Source organism: Mus caroli, chromosome 12, assembly GCF_900094665.2.
Source record: "Mus caroli chromosome 12, CAROLI_EIJ_v1.1, whole genome shotgun sequence".
NCBI classification, from domain to species: Eukaryota; Metazoa; Chordata; class Mammalia; order Rodentia; family Muridae; genus Mus; species Mus caroli.
Genome location: NC_034581.1, coordinates 86,709,655 through 86,724,670, shown reverse-complemented (window position 1 = coordinate 86,724,670; position 15,016 = coordinate 86,709,655). Strand labels below are relative to the sequence as shown.

The following is a 15,016-nucleotide window of genomic DNA, read 5'->3' as shown; positions in this document are numbered from 1 at the left end:
GCAGGCGGATTTCTGAGTTTGAGGCCAGCCTGGTCTACAGAGTGAGTTCCAGGACAGCCAGGACTACACAGAGAAACCCTGTCTCAAAAAACAAAAAAACCAAACAACAACCACAACAAAAAAGATTCCATTTGTAGTTTGTATCATTTCACATAGGAGAGTCATTTCAATGTTTCTAAATTAAGGACACACACCTTAGAGCCTCATGGAGAAACGTCTGTTTCACATATTAGTGCATCTGTTTTGACAAGGCCATGTGTTCTCACTGCCTTTAACGTGGTCTCCCCTCCAGCATGCCACAATCATGAGACTCGTGGGCAAAAGAGGAACTTTATGCACTTGACACGTGTAATACCCTGCTTGGGAGTTCACTGGGTTCTAGATAAAATTCTAGAAACCTTTGCCTCCCCAGTTTCAATTTCCCGTTAACTCTGAGGTCCTCCAGGGCGGCTCCTCATGTCTTTTCCTTTTCCTTTCAGACAACTCGTCCTCCCTCCAGGAAGATGAAGAAGTAGAAATGGAAGCCGTCAGTTGGTGGGCAGGCAGTCCAGCCATGAATGGGCATCCTGCCGCTCCACCGGTGACCACAGCTCGTTTCCCCAGCTGGGTCACTTTTGAAGACAATGAAGTCGGCTGCCCTTCTCCGCCAGCCCCCTCTCCAAAGAAGCCAAACACCCCATCTGTCGCAACTGCCACACCAGATGTACCTTTCAACTCAACTGGGTCATTTAAGAGGGACCGTCCCAAGAGCACACTGCTGAACTTACCCCAAGTTCAAAAGCTGGACATTTCCTCCTTAAACCGGCCACCTTCTGTAATCGAGGCCCCACCCTGGAGGGCCACCAATCCTTTCCTGAATGAGACTCTGCAGGACGTACAGCCCTCGCCTATCAACCCGTTCAGTGCTTTCTTTGAAGAGCAGGAACGGCGCTCCCAAAACAGTTCCATTTCCAGTACCACCGGCAAAAGCCAAAGAGATTCTCTGATTGTTGTCTACCAGGATGCCATCAGCTTTGATGGTTCAGGCAAAAGCCAGCCCCACCCCGACGCCATCGAAAAGCTCAAGCAACTCCAAATTGATGATCCTGATCCCGTCGGCAATACAGCCCTGCCCGATGATGACCCCACGGCCTCGGTTGAACTGGACGCCCCCTCCCCTGCCTCAGCGCTCTCTCAGCCTAGGGACGGGTGGCCAATGATGCTGCGAATCCCCGAGAAGAAAAACATCATGTCCTCTAGGCACTGGGGACCAATCTACATCAAACTGACAGACAGCGGTTACCTGCAGCTGTATTACGAGCAAGGCTTAGAAAAGCCATTCCGGGAATTCAAGCTGGAGATCTGCCACGAGGTATCGGAACCCCGGCTCCAAAACTATGATGAGAACGGGAGGATCCACAGCTTGAGGATAGACCGGGTCACTTACAAGGAGAAGAAGAAATACCAGCCCAAACCTGCTGTGGCCCACGCAGCGGAACGGGAACAGGTCATTAAACTGGGCACCACCAACTACGACGACTTCCTGAGCTTCATCCATGCGGTTCAGGACCGTCTCATGGATTTACCAGTGTTGTCCATGGACCTGAGCACAGTCGGCTTAAACTACCTCGAAGAGGAGATCACGGTGGACGTCAGAGACGAGTTCTCTGGCACAGTGGGCAAAGGAGACAACCAGATCTTACAGCACCATGTCTTGACACGGATCCACATACTGAGTTTCCTCTCTGGGCTCGCCGAGTGCCGCTTGGGCCTCAATGACATCCTCATCAAAGGGAACGAAATAGTCTCCCGGCAGGACATCATGCCCACCACCACCACCAAATGGATCAAGCTCCACGAGTGCCGTTTCCACGGGTGCGTGGACGAGGACGTGTTTAACAGTTCCCGGGTTATTCTGTTCAACCCTTTGGACGCATGCCGGTTTGAGCTCATGAGGTTTAGGACCATATTTGCCGAGAAGACCTTGCCCTTCACTCTCAGGACCGCAGCGAGCATTAACGGGGCGGAAGTAGAGGTGCAGAGCTGGCTGAGGATGTCCCCCGGCTTCTCTTCTAACCGCGACCCTCTCACTCAGGTTCCCTGTGAGAACGTAATGGTCCGCTACCCAGTGCCCAGCGAGTGGGTGAAAAACTTCCGCAGGGAAAGCGTTCTAGGGGAAAAGTCTTTGAAAGCCAAAGTGAACCGGGGGGCAAGTTTTGGTTCTGCCGGTGCCTCTGGCTCTGAGCCCGTCATGAGAGTAACTCTGGGAACGGCCAAGTATGAGCACGCCTTCAACTCCATTGTGTGGAGGATAAACCGGCTGCCAGACAAGAACTCAGGTAGGTAGGGATTCTCATCTCTAGATACAACCACTGAGACTGCTTAAGTGGTGGGGTCAACCTTCTATAGACTAATAGGCCTGTGTGTAGCATTTAGTGAGGATGTATGGTGGTGGTAATAGGGAGGGGAGAAAAGGAGACTAGAAAGGTCCGTGTATAGTTATAACCATGACCTAGTATATGTCTTCTGTTTCCAGCCTTACCATTCTCATCTCCCATAAAATATATTGATTATACTACTCAGCGGGGCAGCTAAATAGCTGTCCAGGGCAGCCTCTGAACTGCGGGCTTGTGTTTGTGTTCTTGTGTGGTGTGTGTGTGCAAATGCACGTGTGCATATGTGAGGAGGCTGGAGACTGTCATCAGATGCCATTCCTAGGGTGCTAGCCACCCTGTTTGGGAAAAAGAGTCTCTCACTGGCCTGGACTCAGTTTACCAGTTTGGCTCAATTGGCCGCCCAGTAAGCCAAGTGATCCACCTGTCTTTGTTCCCCCTCCTGATGGTTTGTGTGTTTTGTTGTTTTAGTTATTTTACTATTTTATGTGTGGGCTTTGGGGCTGCATGCATGTCTGTGCACCGTGCGCATGCATTGCCTGCAGCAGCCAGAAGAAGGTGTCAGATCCCAAAGAACTGAAATTACTGAGGTGTGTGACTCACCGTGCAAGCGGTAGGAATAAAACCCAGGTTCTCCTCGAGAGCAGCCAGGGCACTCAGCCTCTGAGCCGTGTCTCCAGCCCAGCCCCAGCTCTGGGATTATCTGCAGGCAACACCACACCTGGCTCTTTCACCTGACATCACCCTCAGGTTCTTGGGAAAGCGTTTTACTTGTTCAACCATCAACAGGTTCTGTTGAGGTTTTGTTCTTCTGGAACTCATTAAAGTATTAGCGGAGGCACTAGAGGCAATTCCTTCCCAGATCCCAGAACATGTGGGTTCTGAAGAGGGACCTTCCCAACGACCCCCCAGTCATACACTCAGGATACATGGGAACTGAGCTTTCCGCAACCAGCTACTGTCGGTCATAATATCTCAGACCCAGAGTTTGGTTTTGGGACTCATGATGGAAAAGAGATTAAATAGCCAGGGTATCAAGGTCCAAAGGGCTGGTGTTCCAGCAGACAGAAAATAAAGCAAGGAGTGTTTGATTTAAACAAACAAACTTCCCAGCCTAGCTGTCCTGCTCCCAGCCAGAGGCTGGGCTACTGTGTCTGGGGAAGTTACTAGCAAGACTTCTTGACTGACAAAACAAGGCAGCAGTAACAGCTTTATTTTTGGAGTATGTCAAAGTGACCTCAGTGGCCCGCAACAAGCCCTTAAACCACTCCTCTTGTCTGCAATAAGCCATGCCCATCTGTTAAGGAAAGTGGATTAGCTAGTCAGAGGAGAAGGAAGAGGGAAAAAAAAAAATACTGGCTTGAAACTGCCCATGCCTTCTCACACTACCTCTGCTAAACTATTGCTGTGTGTTCAGGGTATTGTGCTACCAGTGTGGATTGGTTGTATTATCATATCTTAAATGGAATTTGATGAGATAGCAAGAGTCTAATCAACTCCTGAGGCTGCCCAGGGAGTAGGCAACCTCTACCCACCCACCACCCACTCCGCACCCCGGCCTTCTGTGTCAGACACTGGGTGTGGCAGTACAAGCTGAAGAGACAGTCAGACCTCTGTGCTGAAGGCTAGGGGAGCCACCCTGGTTTTTCAAACAGTATTCTGCCCTGTACTCGCTTCCTCCTTTCTCCCATGCTCAGCACTGGGCTCTCCTGGTGCTTAGGTACTTGCTGGCTCAGCCACTGGGGCCCATCTCACTTGATATTGGAAATGAGAAGCCCTGAATTCTCCTGTGGCACAAAAGCCCTGGGGAAGAGAGAACCGTGAGAGGACCGGGCTCTCAAACTGGGACCTTAGATGAGAGGCTGAGATCTGACGGATGACATTACTCACCTGAAGTCACAAAAGCACCTACAAGGGCCTCTCTTTTTTTTTTTTTAAAGATTTATTTTATTTATATGAGTATACTGTAGCTGTTTCCAGACAGACCAGAAGAGGGCATTAGATCCCTTTACACATGAACTACCATGTGGTTTCTGAGAATTGAACTCAGGACCTTTGGAAAAACAGTCAATGCTCTCAACCACTGAGCCATCTTTCCAGCCTCCCAAGAGCTTTTGGTTTTTTTGGGGTTTTGGTTTTTTCAAAACAGGGTTTCTCTGTGTATCCCTGGCTGTCCTGGAACTCACTCTGTAGACCAAGCTGGCCTCGAACTCAAATCTGCCTGCCTCTGCTTCCCAAGTGCTGGGATTAAAGGCGTGCACCACCACTGCCCGGCCAAGGGTCTCTTCTTATTTGTTTATTTATTTATTTATTTATTCATTAGGTATTTTCTTCATCTACATTTCCAATACCACAGGTCCTCTTTATAGATGAAGCCAAATAAATACACACCTCAAATAATCTGCACCCTGGAAACAAAGATTTATAGTTTCCCAATGTGTGCAAATAATGTCAAAGTGACTTTTAAAATACTCAAAAGTACCATGTGGAGAATTTTAGTTATATTGCAACAAAGGCTGACCTTAAATGCGGTTGGAGTAGAGGTCTTCAGGATGAGTAGGTCATTGAACTAAGGAAAGGTTAAACGTCAGACATCAGAAAAGATAGCTCCGAAACAGCGCTAGTCACAGAAACTACCAGTCATCTCCTCGGTACAGCCATGGAGACAATTTTTTTGTCATCATTTTTGGTCCTTGGGCCACTTGGCTCAAGTTGACAAGTGACCTGAGCAATCAAGATGGCAGACAGTGCCGGAGAGGATTATTGTCCTAAAGGAGAGAGAAGAAAGGATTGCTAACCAAAAGAAACGGACTATGAACAGAGGGTAGGGAGACAGCAAACAGATATTCAGCAAATACTTCAGTAGTGCTTCCCAACAGAGAGTGCTCAGCAGACTGAGGCCAAGTGACCGGCTGATTGGGAGTCACACCCACTATTACTTTACTACAATCATTATGCAGGGGTCGAGGCAGGGCTTCTCTGTGCAGCCCTGGTACTCTGTAGAGCAGACTGGCCTCCAACTCAAATCCCCCTGTCTCTGCCTCTCAAGTGCTGGCATAAAAACATGCCAGCCGTTAATTTCTCGCTGGGATTAACAGAGTGCGACACTACTGCCTAGTCACGTCAGTCTGAATTTTAATGCTGAATTTCATCAAGAAAGACCTGTTAGCATATAGATATGCTTATTTTTATAACCATGAATTGAACTATTCGAGTTTTAAAATGGTTTTGCCCTAACTGTCCACCACACTTAACACATTCAATAGCCGAAGCTAGGAATCCAGGAGAAGATTTGACTTCCAGAGTCCCTATGAGTACGCTCTGAGACAATCAGAGAAGTCACCTTTTAAAAAGAGAAACCATTTCTCAATATTCCAGAAATGTCCATGAATGCTAATTAGAAAGAAACAAATGTTCAGGTCCCTATCTGAGTTAAGAGGCCTTCCACGCCGTAGTGAGCAGCTTCCGTAGCAGCGTACCAAATATGCAGGACCTGGTTTGGAGTCGGTGAGCTCTGAGTTGTATTCTTGGCGCTGCTGCTTAATGGTGGTGTGCCCTCATGCAGTTGGCCTAGCCTTGTCGGAGAGATCTCATTTTTCTCATTTACGAGATAGGGTTATTAGTGCCTAGCATTCAGAGTGAAATTGGGTAATGCTTTTAAGTGTGAAGTACAGTTTTAATAGAGATGACAAATGACAGCTCCGTAATTAGTCCGTGGCACCCAAAACAATAGATTGAACAGATGTGTTTTCAGATACCATCAAGTTTTGATTAATTTATATGTGTGTGTGTGTGTGTGTGTGTGTGTTAGTTTCTGTTCCTTTCCTAAAAGCCAGTGCAAATTTTTTCTGTTAAATATCCTAGCCTTACTCTTTAGAAATAACCATTAAATTATGCGACATCTGCGAAAAACAAATACCTCACTCTGGAGTGATTTCCTTGGAGAGAGGGTGTGCGCCTCCTGACTCTCCGAGATTGAAAAACCCTGCCCAGAGCAATAAAGGAAATTGAAATTGTTGACTCGGAGAGGCAGAGGAGAGCTACACCATCAGTCAAAGCCACATCACAGTTTATCTGTAGTCTTATGCCGCCTCTCGTCTCCACACTGTCATCCTGCAACCTGGTCTCCATGTCTCAGGGGCCATGAAATTATGACTCAGACAAAGGGGTAGCAGGCCACAGTCACAGCTCTGACACTTTTCTTCGCTGTGACCCGAGGCAGCTTGCTTTACCCCCTGAACCCTCCTCAGCCACCTTAAGACAGTGGTTCGACAGATCAGATCATTGGTCCAGTGCACTGTGTCCCCCCAGTTTCCTGTGTGCTGTCCATAAGTCTGTCACTTTCATACATCACCCACCCACAGAAACATGCCCGAGGCACCTCTGAAAATATAAAATGCTATTAGGAGAATTCATCTTATAAAGGAAAGCGGTTTGCTCCAGGCGGCTGTCGCTGATGGTTTATTGGGTGCCAAGTGCTAATCTCATCTGCTCATTCTTCCAGTCTCATGCCTCTTTCTTAGTGTTTGTGCTGTGTTCACACAGCCCTTGGATCTAAACAGTCATAAAAGCCTGTTTCTCAGACTGTGGAGTTTTTTTTCCTTTTTTTTTTTTTTTGGTTGCTCTCATTTTTACAAATGATGTTTAATCACCTTGGTACTTCTTTTCATTTATTTATCGTCTATTTTATGTGCATTGGAGTTTTGCCTGCATGTATGTCTGTGTGAAGGGGTCGGCCCTCCTGGAACTGGAGTTACAGAGAGTTGTGAGCTGCCACGTGGGCGCTGAGAACTGAAACTAGGGTCTCCCGGAAGAGCAGCCATTGCTTTTAACCACTGAGCCCTCTCTCTCCAGCCTCCATGGACTGTGGCTTTTATGCTGGTGTTCCAGGCTGCAGTAATCAAGAGGCACAGGATGAAAGGGTCTGAGGCTCACAGAGCCTGATGTCTGGGGAAGCGCCTGATTGGACCCTCAGCAAGCACTAGGCGCGGAGCCTGCAGCGTTAGCAGTGTGGCGCATTAGCCTCGTTTCCCTTTTCATTTCTTCCTCAAAGGACTTAATGTCTGGATGCTTTCTTTCTGTTGCAGCTTCTGGCCACCCACACTGTTTCTTTTGCCACCTTGAGCTTGGCTCTGACCGGGAAGTGCCTTCCAGATTCGCCAACTACATAAACGTTGAGTTCAGCATGCCCACGACTTCTGCCTCCAAAGCAGCCGTGAGATCCGTCTCTGTGGAGGACAAGCCTGACGTCAGGAAGTGGGTCAATTATTCTGCACACTACAGCTACAAGGTAGCCTGGAGAGGGCTTCCCGCTGAGGTGTCCGAGCCCATTTGTCTGCCCCACCCCTCCCCCCACTCCTTCCAGCAAATGCTTCTTATATCAAGGCACTTTACATTCATAGCTGTGGGTGAATCTGCTCTGACTTTAATGAAATAACCCCTCGCGGGTAAGAGAGAAACTAGGCAAAAAAATTGCGAGGCTGATGACAATGTAATATCTGACGTGAAGAACAGCACAAAGAGCAGTGGGACTAGGCGGGACTTGTTCCCCATCTGTGGTGAGGTTCCTGTTCTGGAGGGATTGAGCTTGGAAATGGGGGGCAGGGAGTGCTGGGAACATGAGAAGCTGAAGCAAATATTTCGTCTACAAGAGTTGTGTATCAGAACCCAGCAGAGGCACTGGACTGTAGGAGTGCAAACTTAAAAACCAAACCCTTTCACAGTGATAATGGGATCGAGAGTGGGGGCGGGGGAGTGGGGGCGGGGGTGTTGCAGTCAAAACTGGAGAGCCGGTTTTCTTGGGGGGGGACATAGGGGGGGAGTACTAGGGGGCTTTGAAGACAGGGTCTCCCCCTGTAGCTCAGTCCAGCTTTGAGTTCTGTTTTCCAGCCTGTGAGCACTCAGATTATAGGTAGGTCACCGTGAAACAGGGGCTTGCAACATATCAAAATGATAATGCCCTGCAGAGGTAGAAGTTTGGTGGCTCAGGTTCCACAGAGGGAAGAGAAAAGCCTCGGCGAAAGATTTCACAGAGTCATTGGATCATTTCCTACATATAATGATAACCACAGATTTATATAATTTATGATTCCTCTAAATGCTTTCTTAGTTGTAGCATCTAAAACTGTTTTAACTACCAAGAAGAACGAATGCCCCATCTTGTGGCCATGAAAAAACTAGCAGTTCCCGCAACCATGGACTATAAGCTGTCTTTATTTGTCACCTCCAATGGAGAAAACATTCCGTGCTGAGAAGCAGCCCAAGTCATGGGATTGCTAAGTGCAAAGATGTCCCTTCCTAACTTACCAGAGGCTTTAGTCAGGGCGTGTGACTCTTTAAAAGCAGTTTATTTATTTACTTACTTACTTATTTAATGTGTGTGGGTATTTTGTCTGCTTGTATGTCTGTGCCTGAGGAGACCTTGGGACTGGAGTCACAGACAGTGGTGAGCCACCATTAGGTGCTGGGAATTGAACCCAGGCCCCCTCCAGAAGAGCAGCCAGTGAGTGTTCTTAACCACTGAGCCAGCTCTCGAGCCCAAGGCATGTTACTTTCATGTTTCTTTTCTTTTTCTTTTTCTTTTTTTAAAAGATTTTTTTATTTTATTTCTATGAGTGCACTGTAGCTGTCAGATACACCAGAAGAAGGCATCGGATCCCATTACAGATGGTTGTGAGTCACCATTTGGTTGCTGGGAATTGAACTCAGGACCCCAGGAAGAGCAGTCAGTGCTTTTAACTTCAGAGTCATCTCTCCAGCCCAGAGAGCAACTTCTTGACAGGATTTTGCAGGAGATCGAACAGAACAATAAATGTTTCAATTCTTATTAGCTTAGAGACTTTTTAAAAATGAAGTAATGAAGGGTCTTAAGTGGTCAGTGACAGAGGCATTTAGTCACTCTATACACCATTGCCTACTGGATTCCCACACCATTGAATAAAATCAATGAGATCTGTTCTTATCCCTCGAACCTACGGAATAGTGGAGGCAGGGACGACAGATAGATTCAGAGGACACTCGTTCTCCCTCCTGAATGGGCAGCACAGGTAGTATTTGAGCAACTCTGAGAGACGAAGAATGAATAAGAATTTTCCAGATGGAACACAGGGATCCTAGAGTCCTTGGTCCTTGGGACTGGGGTTCCACTGTGGCAGGTGCCAGAACACCCACGAGACTCCAGGCAATTTCACGGGACCTCCGGGGGTTCATTCGGGTCATTTGTCTCATGCTTCTCCTTTCCCTTTCCTCTTAGTCCTGATGTTTTCTCCATCTTTTATTTTTGCAGGTGGAAATTGAACAGAAAAAGAGTTTGAAGCCAGACTTTGAGGGAGAGGACTTGGAAAACCCAAAAGAATGTGGGGTACAGTGACAGGGACCCCCCTCAAGGAACTCAGAGTGTCTTCCCGAATAACTCAAGTTTAAGTCAACACCTGCTGTGGCTGCTCCGTGGTGGGGGCAGTCTCCCTGGGTTTCCTGTGTGCCCTTACCTGTGGGTCCCAGGGAATCCTCAGGGGGCTGCTTCCAATAGGCTCCCCGGCACTGAGCATGCCTGAAGCATGTGACGCCCCTGGCTTCTGGAGTTTACTATGGATTGAGCCTCTTTGTCTCTTTTCTGCTTATATCGTGGCATTGGTATGTGGTTGGCAGTGACGATCAGAGACCTGAAAAGAACCTCCAACATCAGTGTTAGCACAGTTTGTCCCCACTACTCACAGGTCCCTTGTATGTTTCTGGAAAAAAGTAGCCTTGACAGTTGATTAAGAATCCATCTCTGTTGCTCCCTCTGTAAAAGATTCAAAGACTCCCAAAGCCATTTCTCTGGGCCTGCTTTTCGAGATACCTCTATTCCTTTTTTAATGGTGGCGTTGGGTCTGCAGCAGAGGAGGGTCTGCAGCAGAGGGAAGGTTTCCAAATGTTTCCCTTCTGGTTCTGGATTTGTTCAAGATCAAAACGCTTTTCCAAATTCCTCCTCTTCCATTTGCTATCCTAAATCATGGTATACCGTGGCAAAGGCCCTCCCTATCTGATAATTTCAAATTTAGGTGTTGGAGCTTAATTCTACAAATGGACTAGATTGGATTCACAGTCTGTTGGGGGGGGGGGGGAACAAACTTATTTTCCTTCCCTTGAAGGAAAAGGAGCATTAAATGTTAGCTTATATTCAGTTCAGAGGACAGCTTCAATCATAAAATATGCCAGATTTTCACTGGTCACTTTTAATTCCTGAAATAGAGTCATGGCTGTAATTTCATGTGTGTAGAAGAGACCCTTGGAATTTCCTTTTATACCTCAGATACAATGACTGTTACACATCTCTTCCCTCAAAATTTAGAGGACATTTAAGCTTAAAAGATCATTGTAAAAGCTGCATTTGAATGATCTTTACCCCAAATTCCAAGGTTGGTAGTTAAAATATTGTGAAAGTTCAAAAGGCACCAGGTGGTGGCGGCACACACCTTTAATCCCAGCATTTGGAAGGCAGAGGCAAGTCTGCCTGAGTTCAAAGTCAGCCTGACCTATAGAGTGAGTTCCAGGACAGCCCTGGGTGCAGAGAGAAATAAACCAAAACAAAAAGGCAGAAGGCTCCAGAGTAGGACTGGGGAAAGCCAGTCTCCAGTGTTAAGACTGTGAAATCCTGATTCCAGGACACAGGCCAGCCTCCTTTTCCCTCACTTGTTCCCACCCTGCCCCTGCTTATTTGTACTCTGGTAAATTCTCTCAAGAAGAAAACAGTGAGAGGACAGAATGCATATTTTATCAGACTTGGGGAATATGTGGAAATAAATAGAAAAGATCTGTAGTTTGGGACTAAGCGACTCGGGCTTTTTTTCAGCTCATATTCAGTGAGCTCTGTAGTGACTTAGGCATTAGAAACCATTGTCGTGCTTTGAACCATATGTTTAACTCCGTAAGCATTAGATTGAAATGGAAAGGACAAGCTGCATGGGCCTAAATGGGAAGACCTGTATTTTGAAGTGTTTAAAGTGTCACCCTTTGAGCACAGAAGTGTGTGTGTGTGTGTGTGTGTGTGTGTGTGTGTGTGTTGATGAGAACTAGGGAGATTTGATATTATAGCAGTCCATATAGAAATGTTTTCTTGAGGAGTTGAGTTTTGAACCAGGAACAGATCCACGGCTATTCACAAAGCTAATGCCTTCCATCTGTGGTGGTAGGTCTTTAACAGCTGTGCATGATGCATTGGCCAGCACACACCTGAGTGGAGGCTTACACTCAAGTATAGTTATATAAGGAGTGGGGGTTGGGGGTGCAGCTTTCCTGCAGAGCAGAGGGCATGGCCAGGAAGGGAGTGCAGGGAAGTTGGGGAATGAGGTAATGGTCAATTACCAACTCAAGGTTTCCGCAGAGCTATAAAAAGGAAGAGGGGTTAGCTTCGTTTTGCATAACTTCAAAGGCAAAAAGAAATAGGGACAGAAGAGGACTTTACAGATGACAGTTATAGGAATCTTCTAGGAAAGAAGTGTTGTAAAGAAGAAAGGGTAAAGTAAGATATCCTGCTGCAGCAAGTGCCCAAAGGTTAACACAGCCAGCTATCCCAGGGACTGTCACATTGGATTGGGCAAGATGGCAGGAAAGCTCTTTTTCAAACAATCTTGATAGGAGTGAGGCTGTCTAAGCCCCAGGCAGCCTTTCCGCTATGTGTTTTGTGCTGTTGGAGGGCAGTGGAGTTCTCGAGAAGAAGTCTGTGTTTTTCCACTGTTGAGTTAAAGGCCTTGAGAGTCTCAGCTGACCAATGGGCTGAGGAGTTGGTTGAAAGGGTGAAGGTCATCTCTGGCTTACCCCTGTGTCAGGAGCCCTGCCTGGGCTGCTGACATGCACAGCACCTGTTTTGCCTTGTTCCTCCCATCCCCTTGGCTAATTCTTCTGCCTTGGTACTTCACCTGAACTATTTGGATTTTTTTAAATTTGTTTCGCCTTAATCAAAAAATGAAACAAAAAGTCCCCTCTGTCCTATTTATATTTGGCAAGCAATTTATCACTAATGTTTAAGTATAGACTACCCTCTTGGTTCCATCAAATTTGGTCGGCCTCTACTGTGCTTAGGGTCATTACGGATCACATGTAGGGAGGTGATGTGTAGTTCAGGACTTACTGATAGCCTACCTAAAAACATAGTTGGGCAAATTACCCTTTTGATATGCAGAGAATGTCTGCTTGCCACAGTGGTCCTCCACTCCACTTTTATTTTTCTGTGCTTACAAAAAAAAAAAAAAAACCAAATCTATGTTATCAATATCATAGAAATATGAAAAGTGGTAGAAACCAATCCAAACGTATTAGTTGCCACATAGTATCAAAAGCTGTTTTTTGTGTCTAGGACTTCTGTTTCGACTTTACAGTGAAACAAGACGAAAAGATAAATAAGCATTCTAATGTACCAGACAAGAGGTCTGGTCGTGTAGCTCAGTGATAGAGAGCCTGCCTAGCGTGCACAAGGTCCAGTGAGTGTGGTTCAAACCCCAGTGCCCCAGGAACAAACAACAACAGAAAGGAGTGGCAGGTATTTTGAGGGCAGAGAGATCCCTAAAGCCCCCCCCCCCTTGTTGACATAGTATGGTCACCGTTTAGGAAAAGCTAGCCCCTTCCTCCTTACTCTCTGGACTTCTTTTTCAGTTTGCTTTCTGGTCTGCCCAAGACCTCCCCACATTCACTGTGAGAGCTTATCCTTAATTGAAAGGACTTCATATCTGAAATGAGACTAATCTCTGTTTAGAAACATAGTGAGATCAGGAGTTCATGTCCCTAGAAGCTCTGTTCCTGAGAAATGTGACACATGACAACCAACCGAGAGCCTATTTATTCATTGTGATTCAAAGGCCTATAGAGTGTGAGCCACAGCAGGGCTCAGCCGCTTTAAATACTTCTAAATCAAACATACTCATTAAGGAAATGGAAATTATTGACACTCTGACTCCGGGACTACTTATCCTGTGCTTTACAGCTAGCAAGCCGCAATCATTTTCTGGAGGACTTAAGTAATGATTTTGCTCTGCTTTCATCCCTGCCTCCAGTGTCACCCAAATGTCAGGATGGTGGCCCTCAATGTGTTGCTGAGTCTGACCTACAGAGTCACCTATTCATATCAAGAAACACTTGTGCTCTACACTCAGAGGTGAGGGGGGTGGGGAGGGGCGGACACAGGTGCTGTCCACAGTTACGCTATTGATTCAGTTTTATTGCTGCCAATCAAACAAACCTGTGAGCCTCTGCTTCACTGTGACAGTGACTCATGGAAGACGCTCACATCTGATGGAGTGCTCAGCCAGTCCTGCTGGGTCAGGTGTTTGTCCTCCCAACTGTAACCATGTCCTCACAGGAGATGGGAGTCAGAGACAGGAAGGCTGGGGCTCACAGGTGAAATCATGATTTTAAAGCTGGTTTATATTTTGTCTTTTTTTTTTAATGGTTTTTTTTCAAAACAGAGTTTCTCTGTATAGCCCTGGCTGTCCTGGAACTCACTTTGTAGATCAGGCTGGCCTCGAACTCAGAAATCTGCCTGCCTCTGCCTCCCCAGTGCTGGGATTAAAGGCATGCGCCACCACCGCCCAGCTGCTTTATATTTTTTATCATCTGTTAAAGGGTAGAAAAACAAGAGAATGAGCTGACATTTTTTTTCCACCTTAAAAGTCTTGGGAATTAATTGCTATGAGTAGGAAGCATTGCCATTTATACTTTTATAAATTCCCCTGATAAAAGGTGGTAAATTTATCTCTTCTAAGAATGGTTGGCTCAAATTAATCCTAGCACGTCTGAAGTTGAGATTGTGATAAGATTAGAATGTGATAGAGACTCCAATCGAAATTAACAAAAAATTAAATTAAAATATACCACCTAATAAGTGAATCTTGTGTTAATGCTTCACTGCCACTGCCATGACAGCATTTTATATAACATTCATTGCTCAGTATATTTATTGCCTCTATGGTTCTGATGGGTGTTTTCGAAACATGACCAGTGTGCCAATTCCGTACAAATCACCATATATTAAGTGTGCTCTTTGAAAATGAGATTGGCTTTAGACATTCTCATTCATAATCATGTATTAAAAGATTAAGAGTGAAGGAGATACAGGTGGGCAGATCTTAAGTGTGGGAACAAATGCATGTGTCAGTAACATCCCCACGGTCGCCTAAGCAAGAGCATGGAAGTTTTATATTTCTTCTAGTGTGCCTTAGCCAATTTGCTAATCAAAGTTCAGTCCTGTACTTTAAGAGTTGAAAGGGAGTTTGGGAAGAGCATGCATATATCAACGTACAATCCCATGCCATAAAGGCAGAAAATTTCAATAGTACTATGTTCTGCAGAACCTGGAAAAAGGCAAATAAAAACTGGACGTAATGAAAAGCTACTAAAGAACAGACTAAAGAAAATAAAATTCAGTATGAAAAGAATTGGAAACTATCCAGCACTGAACACTGAAATTTAGTATAACGTGAATCGGAGGCTGTCTCTTAAAGTACGAAGCTATAGGAAAGAAGGGGCATCGGGCATCGCACCGATAGACAGCAAAGGTCTTCAGCTCTGCCAGGATTGCTCAAGTGCTGTTTAAGGTACTGTTAGCAGCCAGCTTCCCTGCGGGGACAAGAGGCCACACACTAAGCTGTTGGAGATAGCTGTTGGTAAGG

At 46.1% G+C, this 15,016-nt stretch overlaps 1 protein-coding gene across 3 annotated transcripts in view; it reads left to right on the top strand.

Annotated features, from left to right (window-relative positions):
- Positions 1-13,837, top strand: part of Ston2 (stonin 2) — a 141,426-nt gene extending 127,589 nt beyond the window's left edge. For 2 of the 3 annotated variants that reach the window (XM_029484600.1, XM_021179015.2), the window contains exons 3-5: positions 480-2,318; positions 7,460-7,662; positions 9,658-10,885. In XM_029484600.1, coding sequence (XP_029340460.1) covers positions 480-2,318; positions 7,460-7,662; positions 9,658-9,741 — 2,126 coding nt within the window. In that variant the 3' untranslated portion in view covers positions 9,742-10,885. Of the gene's footprint in view, positions 1-479; positions 2,319-7,459; positions 7,663-9,657 lie in introns of all 3 variants that reach the window. The other variant, XM_021179014.2, reaches the window with a different exon arrangement.
- The last annotated feature ends 1,179 nt before the right edge of the window (positions 13,838-15,016 follow it).